The 9394-nt window shown below is 46.6% G+C and overlaps 1 protein-coding gene across 1 annotated transcript; it reads left to right on the plus strand.

Annotated features, from left to right (window-relative positions):
* The first annotated feature begins 708 nt into the window (after positions 1-708).
* On the plus strand, positions 709-8469 carry LOC125553274 (ABC transporter G family member 48-like). The gene is made up of 19 exons (XM_048717083.1): positions 709-1526; positions 2531-2613; positions 2718-2802; positions 2902-3192; positions 3285-3375; positions 3488-4388; positions 4482-4642; positions 4729-4832; positions 4941-5106; positions 5212-5280; positions 5411-5520; positions 5647-5979; positions 6101-6391; positions 6541-6624; positions 6715-6848; positions 7018-7245; positions 7368-7539; positions 7628-7882; positions 7965-8469. The coding sequence occupies exons 1-19, from the start codon at positions 981-983 to the stop codon at positions 8232-8234; spliced, it is 4374 nt and encodes a 1457-aa protein (XP_048573040.1). The 5' UTR covers positions 709-980; the 3' UTR covers positions 8235-8469.
* Positions 8470-9394: the final 925 nt, after the last annotated feature.

Here is a 9394-nt window from a genome sequence, read left to right on the forward strand (position 1 = left end):
ATGATGACGGATGTGTGACCGGAGTAGATTTCTCGACACACGCATGGGTTTAAAGGACGGAAGGCAGGTAGACTTGATCCGTTTGGATGTTGCGAGGAGGCGTGTTCAGCCGATGCTAGTGAGAGGCCGCGTCTGCCCTGGGTCGGCAATGCGGAGCGGCCTCTCTACAGCAGCAGGAATACGGGCGGGAAGCAAAGCCTCTCTAGTTTGTCATCGGCTTGCGGGAAAAAGCACGTCCGAACCGTTCGGTGGACCAATACAGGCCCGTACCGGCGAAGCTACACTATGCCTTGGCACGCCCAACCCAAAGCAATTTCATGAGTAATATGCTATGTAGTGAGCAAAAACAAGGCCTATGTACATGTTAAAGCATAGACTCGCCCGCTTTAAATTTTTAATATAGCTCTGTCCCTATAGGTCTGTATTGGATGGCACAACGCATACAGAGCGCGTAATTGAAAAGACCTCGGACAGGCTGCTTGAGGTCCGCGTTGAAGAGCAATGGATGGATGGGATCAAACGGTCCATCCCATCCATCCATCCATCAACGTCAGTCAGTCAGTCAAATTACGTTTGGTTGGTTCGTTATGCTAGAAACAATATAATAATAATAATAATAAAGATAATGAGGCAGGCAGGCTGCTGAGCATGAATGGAATCGTTTCCCACATGCATGCATGCACCGGCCTTCTTCTTCTTCTTCTTCTTCTGGAGTAGTTCCCTTCCCTGCCTTGCCTTGTATGTTCTATCTATATATGTATGATATTTGCATCTCATCTGCTACCACAAGGCAAAGCAAGGCAAGGAACAAAATCGGGCGTGCACATGGAGTGAGGATCGCCCATTCCCATTCCCATTCCCATTCCCATTCCCAACGCCAACGTCTTCCTTCCTTTCCTCCACCACTCTCTCGTCTCTTCAGAGACCAGAGACAGAGCTAGCTAGCGATCAAGCTTGGCTTGGCACAGAGGCAGGCAGCCATGGATCCTCCTGGCCCGGGGATACAGATACAGCTGGGCACGCTCTCCGGCAGCCGCCGCAGCATGGGCTCCTCCTACGGCTCGCGCCGCTCCGGGGGCACAGGCTCCATCTCCCACTCCTTCCGCCAGCCTGCCGGCGCCGACGACCCCTTCGGCCGAGCCGCGTCGCAGCAGGGCCACGATGACGACGAGGAGAACCTCCGATGGGCAGCCCTGGAGAAGCTGCCCACCTACGACCGCATGCGCCGCGCGGTCCTCCTGAATCACGCTGGAGCTGGAGCTGGAGGCGCCGACGGTGATGAGCTACAGGGGCTGGTGGACATCGAGCAGCTGGCCAGCGGCGAGGCCGGGCGGGCCCTCTTGGAGAGGGTGTTCCAGGACGACAGCGAGCGCTTCCTCCGACGCCTCCGTGACCGGGTGGACCGGGTGGGCATCGACCTGCCGGCGATCGAGGTGAGGTACCAGGGCTTGTCGGTGGAGGTGGACGCCTTCGTCGGCACCAGCGCCCTCCCCACGCTCTGGAACTCGGCCACTAACTTCCTACAGGTAAGTTCTATGCATGTCCTTTCTTTTTTCTTTTGTGGACAAATTTCCCATCATCTTATATTCTAGCTACTCCCTCTGTATACTAATATTTACATCACTACTTTAGTTATCTATAAACACTCTTGTATTTCTTTCTTTACGGACGTACTCCAAACTTATTTCCATCATCTCTCTCTCTCTCTCTCTCTTTCTTTATCTATAAAACACTCTAGTTTCCTGTATGTGTTTTTTACAGTTTGTTTTCACCTCTGGCTCTGCTCTGCTTTTTTTGTTGAGAGAGAGAGAGAGAGGAGGGTGGCTCTGCTCTGCTTTTTTAGAGAGAGAGAGGAGGGTGGCTCTGCTCTGCTCCTGTCAGGGATATTTATTTTACCCAGCTGGTGGGCCGTGACCGTAGGCCCTCCACGTCATCCAGATTCACTTTCTTCACTTGCTCTTCCTTGCCTCCCTCCCTCCCTCCACCCAAGGCCAATTCCTCCTCCGCGGCGGCGGCGGCCAAAGGAAAGGAAAGGAAGGGAAGGTCCCACCAACCAGGTTGTGACTGTGAATTGGGTCAGTGAGTCCTGCTCAGTCCAGAGAGAGGGAAGATGCACCTCAGGTGTTCGACCAAATGTCTCTTAGAGCCCAACCCAAGACCAACACCAATACCAAGACCAAGATCTATCCTATCCTTAATTGAGTGTATCAATCAAATTTTCACATCCTCTTCTCTATCTAGTATGCACTCCATCCGTTCCTAAATATAAGTCTTTCTAGAGATTTTAAATGGACTACATCATACGGATGTATATAAACATAGTTTATTTGCTTCTGTCTGTCTGCCTGTCTGCTTCTGTACTGTTCCTCCATGAAGGAAGTAGTATGTACTGTGCCCACTGCTTCTGTCTGTCTGTCTGTCCCTCCGTGTATGCACCCCACGCATCATGCATCACAAAGGAAGGAACATGATTTATTTGCTTACATGATCCGTCCATGAAATGAAATGCCCACTGCCTGCATGCATGCAGAGTCTTGTGGGACGCCTCGCTTCCTCCAACAAGAAGACCATCAACATACTCCGAAACGTCGACGGCATCCTCAAACCATCCAGGTACGTACGTAGGTGTGGTCATCAATTCTTCTTCCTTTTTCTTTTCATTCAAGCCTACTAGCTAGTAGTAACTAGTTATTTCATCATGGTGTTTTTGTTTTCAGGATGACCCTTCTGCTTGGACCTCCATCTTCAGGAAAGAGCACACTCATGCGAGCTCTCACTGGCAAGCTCGACAAAACCCTCAAGGTTTCTTTCTTTCTTTCTTTCAACTTCAACAACACTCATGCGAGCATTCATTTCTTTTTACTCATGCATGCATTATATTATGCCCACATGAATGAACAGGTATCTGGCAGCATCACCTACTGTGGTCATACCTTCGAGGAGTTCTACCCCGAGAGGACCAGCGCGTATGTTAGTCAGTACGATCTCCACAATGCAGAGATGACTGTAAGAGAGACGCTCGATTTCTCCAGGCGCTGCTTAGGCATTGGTGCCAGATATGACATGCTCGCTGAGCTCGCTGCCAGGGAGCGCGAAGCTGGCATAAAGCCAGACCCTGAGATCGATGCTTACATGAAAGCTACTGCCGTGCAAGGGCAGGAGACTAACATTGTCACCGATCTTACCCTCAAGGTTTTTCTCTATTCTCTCAATTACTTACTTGAAATTCTCTAGGCACATTTTTGAGTCTAACAAGAAGAAAAACCACCTCACTCTCATCTCAGGTGCTTGGGCTTGACATTTGTGCCGATATGCCCATTGGTGATGAGATGATCAGAGGAATTTCTGGCGGGCAAAAGAAGCGTGTAACAACCGGTATGTGTGCAGGAATACATAGATTAAGTTCAACCCTCCCATTCATTCAATCATTCATTGTTAAAAGGATTTCCTTTACTTAACTAATATTTTTTACTTTTGCCCATGGCAGGGGAGATGTTAACGGGACCTGCAAGGGCATTGTTCATGGATGAAATTTCCACTGGTTTGGACAGCTCTAGCACATTTGAGATTGTGAAATACATAAGACAGCTGGTCCATGTGATGAATGAGACCGTGATGATCTCCCTCCTACAACCACCGCCAGAGACCTACAGCCTCTTTGATGACATTATTCTGCTCTCAGAAGGGTACATAGTGTACCATGGGCCACGCGACAACATCTTGGAATTCTTTGAAGCTGCTGGTTTCCGGTGCCCTGAAAGGAAAGGGGTTGCTGACTTTCTTCAAGAGGTGACTTCCAAGAAAGACCAGCAGCAGTACTGGTACCTTGAGCAGCAGCAGTATCGTCATGTGTCTGTCCCAGAGTTTGCCCAACGTTTCAAGTCATTCCACGTAGGGCAGCAGATGCTCAAGGAGCTGCAAATCCCTTTTGACAAGTCCAAAACTCATCCTGCTGCGCTCACCACCAACAAGTATGGGCAGTCCAGCTGGGAGTCGATCAAGACGGTGCTGTCGAGAGAGCAGCTGTTGATGAAGCGCAACTCCTTCATCTACATCTTCAAGGTTACCCAGCTGATCATCCTTGGGCTCATGGCCATGACTGTGTTCCTCAGAACAAAGATGCCATATGGGCACATCTCCGACGGCGGCAAATTCTTTGGTGCTCTGACTTTCAGTTTGATCACCGTCTTGTTCAATGGGTTTGCTGAGCTACAACTGACGATTAAAATGCTTCCTACCTTCTACAAGCAAAGGGATTTCCTCTTCTTTCCCCCGTGGACCTTTGCGCTGGTAACAATCATCTTAAGAATTCCTGTTTCGCTTATGGAGTCTGCGGTATGGGTCGTCCTCACCTACTATGTCATGGGCTTCGCACCTGCTCCAGCAAGGTATATATTATACATGCATCAACCTTTTCACTTAAAAAAGTAAGTTTTGAATCTGTAACTTGATCTAGCTATTTGCTCATTGCATGCGCGCAGGTTCTTTCGTCAGCTTTTAGCTTTCTTCGGTACTCACCAGATGGCAATGGCTTTGTTCCGATTTCTTGGTGCTGTTTTGAAATCAATGGTTGTGGCCAACACCTTTGGCATGTTTGTGATCCTTCTTATTTTTATATTTGGAGGATTTGTCATACCTAGAGGTAAGCACCCTTGTTTGGCATGAAAAATCTCATTTTCATGGACGATCAAAGTAGTAAACCTTCCTTGTCTCTTGTTAATTACACAGGTGACATCCGACCATGGTGGATCTGGGCTTACTGGTCATCTCCTATGATGTACAGTCAAAATGCAATATCAGTCAATGAATTCCTTTCCAGTAGGTGGGCCAACGTAAGTTTTTCTTCTTTTTTACCCTGTTCTTCTTTTAGTTTCTTTCTTCTAAGCTGGATGGCAAGGAATCAACTAATCTAATGCTGCGCCTTTTCATATTTGCTACAGAAAAACACTGAAGCATCTATCGATGCATCAACAGTGGGCGAGGCTATTCTTAAATCCAAAGGCTTGTTTACTGGAGATTGGGGATTTTGGGTTTCCATGGGAGCCATCCTAGGGTTCACTATTTTGTTCAATATATTGTACATTCTGGCGCTTACGCACTTGAGCCGTGAGTGCCGCTTCTTCTTCTTCTTCTTCTTCTTCTTCTTCTTCTTCTTTGACGCCTTAATTAGCAAGGTACTTACAGTAGTATACATGCTCTGTTTTTTTCCAGCTCCCAGCGGCTCAAACACAGTTTCAGACCAAGAGAATGAGAATGAGACAAACACTTCAACACCGATGGGTGAGTTCTTTCTTACATATCCATATTACAGTCATTGTACCATCTACTTTACGTATTTGTGACGCCACTTGAAGCCGCTAACAATAATGCTAATTTGTCACTATCTTCACTTGCAATATGTGTTGTGTAGGTACTAATGATGAAGCCACAAATCGAGCAACTCAGACACAAATCACCCTGCCTTTCCAGCCTCTTGCACTATCTTTCAACCATGTAAACTATTACGTGGACATGCCTGCAGTAAGTCTTTCTACTCTACTCACAGATATCGTGTTACTGTTAGGACATATATAGATTCATCATGTATGCATGATAGCATTATCTGCAGATGTGGTCTAACATAAAATTTGTCAACTTGTGTTTCAGGAAATGAGAGAGCAAGGATTCGCCGAAAGTCGTCTCCAGTTGCTCTCTGATATCAGTGGTGCTTTTAGGCCAGGTGTTCTGACAGCATTAGTTGGTGTGAGTGGAGCTGGGAAAACCACTCTAATGGATGTCCTCGCAGGAAGGAAAACCAGTGGGTCGATTGAAGGAAGCATCACCCTCTCTGGTTACCCTAAAAAGCAAGAAACTTTTGCCCGCATCAGTGGCTACTGTGAACAGACCGATATCCATTCACCAAATGTTACTGTATATGAATCCATTCTCTACTCTGCCTGGCTGCGTCTTTCCTCAGATGTTGACGAAAAAACGAGAAAGGTACTATATAGTATATACATACATTCAAGCCACGTATGTTTCAAGCTCTTTATGTTTGAAACTTTGTGTTATTAAAGATTTAATCTAATGAAAATGAAATTAACCTTGTCCCTCACAACAGTTGTTTGTGGAGGAAGTCATGACTCTTGTGGAGCTTGATGTGTTGCGTAATGCTATGGTTGGCCTCCCTGGAGTGGACGGGTTATCGACCGAACAAAGAAAGAGACTGACAATTGCCGTGGAGCTGGTAGCAAATCCTTCAATCATATTCATGGATGAGCCAACTTCTGGACTTGATGCTAGAGCCGCAGCAATTGTAATGCGGGCAGTGAGAAATACAGTCAACACCGGGCGAACTGTGGTTTGCACTATCCATCAACCCAGCATTGATATATTCGAGTCTTTTGATGAGGTACTCTCTCTCTCTCTCTCTCTCTCTCTCTCTCTCACTATGCAAGTATGCACCTCTCTCTACATATTATTTTGTTTTTAGAAAAGGACATATTATTTTGTTACAAGTTTTTGGAAATGCAACAAACTCACGATTGGTTCCTTTTGTAGCTTCTGCTTATGAAAAGAGGAGGACAAGTTATTTATGCTGGTGAACTTGGTCGCCACTCTTATAAACTAGTTGAATATTTTGAGGCGAGTTTCCTTAGCTTACATGTTTCGATCGGTGGGGCAGCAAATAACTTGCTTACTAACCCATGAGATTTTCATTGCATTATATTGCAGGCAATTCCAGGTGTTGAAAAGATCACACAAGGATATAATCCCGCAACATGGATGCTGGAAGTTAGCTCCCCTTTAGCCGAGGCTCGCCTGAACGTAAACTTTGCTGAAATTTATGCTAATTCTGAACTTTATAGGTAAGTAGCCAACCTTTCAGTATTCTTATCTGCTGATTGTTGCTCCCGTTAAAACAACTAGGACATATTCTCTTGAAACTTTAAAACAACTAGGACATATTCTGTTGAAACAGAGTGCAGTTGTTTTCTATATATGCACACTGAGTTCCTATTTCTTAAATATGAGCAGGGAAAACCAACAACTTATTAAGGAATTAAGCGTTCCTCCGCCAGGCTACGAGGATCTCTCATTCCCTACCAAGTATTCTCAGAATTTCTACAACCAATGCATTGCAAACTTCTGGAAGCAATACAAATCATATTGGAAGAATCCGCCCCACAACGCCATGCGCTTTCTCATGACCATGATCAATGGCCTTGTATTTGGCACGGTGTTTTGGCAGAAAGGGACGAAAATGTATGATCCTGTTTTGCTATATATTGTTTGCTACGTACGTAGTTTTGAATGATTAACTATATAGGAGTAGCTTGTATGGACCCCTCTTTTTTTTTCTTTTCTTATGTTCGATTCGTTTGCAGAGGCTCGCAACAAGATCTCTTCAATCTACTTGGAGCCACTTATGCTGCTGTCTTCTTCCTTGGAGCCGCCAACTGCATCACGGTTCAGCCTGTTGTGTCAATCGAGCGAACAGTTTTCTACCGTGAAAAGGCGGCAGGGATGTACTCTCCGTTATCCTATGCATTCGCTCAGGTAATATTTTGTTGTTTAGTTTGATTGAGAATCCATTCATTCATTCATAATATAAGGAGCAAAGTCTGAGGATTGTGCATTGGTGCAGACATGTGTGGAGGTGATGTACAACATCGTGCAGGGGATTGAATACACGGCGATCATCTATGCGATGATTGGATATGAGTGGAAAGCGGCAAAGTTCTTCTATTTCCTCTTCTTCATAGTTTCAAGCTTCAACTACTTCACATTGTTTGGCATGATGCTGGTGTCACTGACTCCCTCTTCCATGCTCGCAAACATACTGATATCCTTTGTACTCCCTCTTTGGAACCTGTTTGCTGGGTTCCTCGTCGTCAGACCGGTAAGCAAAAGCAAAATTAAGCAACGCATTTTGGCGTTATTCGTTGGTTGGGTCAAGACTGATGATTGTTTGGTTGTTGCAGTTGATACCCATCTGGTGGAGGTGGTACTACTGGGCCAACCCTGTGTCGTGGACCATCTACGGCGTGGTGGCGTCGCAGTTTGGCGACAACAAGAGTCCTCTCAAGGTCCCCGGCGGGAGCGACACGTTTGTGAAGCAGTTCTTGGAGGACAACCTGGGCATCAAGCACGATTTCCTTGGGTATGTGGTGCTGGCGCACTTTGCGTTCATCATCGCCTTCTTCTTTGTGTTTGGCTACTCCATCAAGGTGTTGAACTTCCAGAAACGTTAGGCCTTCTTCTTTATTTAATTTATATATAATATAGTGTTTGTGTGTATATGAATGAATGCAATGTAATGTATAGTAGAAAGAGTAGAGTTGACAAGGGAAATTGTTGCATAGATAAGCCAGACCTGGTACGTATAAATTAGAGGAATGAGACGAGAGGTGGTGGTGACATGATGCCTATTTTTTGTTTTGTTTTACCATTGACATTGATATTACGAAAAGTTCATTTTTGGTGCAATGTAGTGTAGTGTAAGCAGTTTGGTCCTCAATTCTACTACTGCAAGGAGCAGAGCAGACCCTAAACAAAAATGTTAAGATGATTTTGTGATTTGGTCATTGGAACTAGACTAGAGTCTAGAGGTGGATTTATCACTTGCCTCCCCCATGTTATGTTATTCTATCAATATCATGCTGTCGGGCCCGGGTGGAGAATCCAGCAAGTCACCCCGAATAATTGAAGATGAAGGTCCTCTGCCTCAATTTCCCTGCTTTCCTCTGTTTCTGTTCTCAAGGCATCTCCAACGCCGACTCTCAAATCTCCCACATCCGTTCGGACCGTCCTATCCGAACAGCGGAAGCCTCCAACGCGGGCCCGTATCGCTCCGCGGTGTGGTCCGGGCGTACTTTCTCCCTCAAACCGGAGACAAACGTGTGGGGCTTTGCGTGACCACCCCCACACCCGCTTCTGACCGTTCTGACTCACCAAAACCCCTCCCACCTCTTGCGCGCACTTCCTGCCCATCGCCAGCTGCCCGCATTCATGCCACTGTAGAGCGCGCCGCTCCATATTGAAGGCGGCTCAGGACGGAGTGATCTCTCACTGCCTCTGCCATTGAAGCGGCACACCGGCCTAGGGCGCCGTCCACTGCACGCCCGGCTGAACACACCTCCTCGCCGCATTCAAATGCCTCCATTGAATACAAGTGAAAGCTGAGAAACCTACTCCGGCCACACATCCATGCAGGAGCGGGCCATCATTAAACGCAACGTTGGGCAAGCTCCTCCCTCCCGCCCTATATTTAAACGAGGCCAAACGCCGGGCAAGAATCGCACGACTCCGTCGCTTCCCATCTCCTCCTTCCACCATTTTGTCCACCCTTTCGATGGCATCCAATAAGCAGGAAGAGTGGTTCTTGTTAGAATAAATCCAAGGCATACCATTG

This window comes from Triticum urartu, chromosome 4 (assembly GCF_003073215.2).
Source record: "Triticum urartu cultivar G1812 chromosome 4, Tu2.1, whole genome shotgun sequence".
Taxonomy (NCBI): domain Eukaryota; kingdom Viridiplantae; phylum Streptophyta; class Magnoliopsida; order Poales; family Poaceae; genus Triticum; species Triticum urartu.

Coding starts and splice junctions, on each gene's coding strand:
- LOC125553274 (XM_048717083.1), top strand. CDS start 981: ATGGATCCTCCTGGCCCGGGGATACAGATACAGCTGGGCACGCTCTCC. Junction 6,392..6,540: donor TATTCGAGTCTTTTGATGAG/GTACTCTCTCTC, acceptor TTCCTTTTGTAG/CTTCTGCTTATGAAAAGAGG. Junction 7,540..7,627: donor TATCCTATGCATTCGCTCAG/GTAATATTTTGT, acceptor GCATTGGTGCAG/ACATGTGTGGAGGTGATGTA.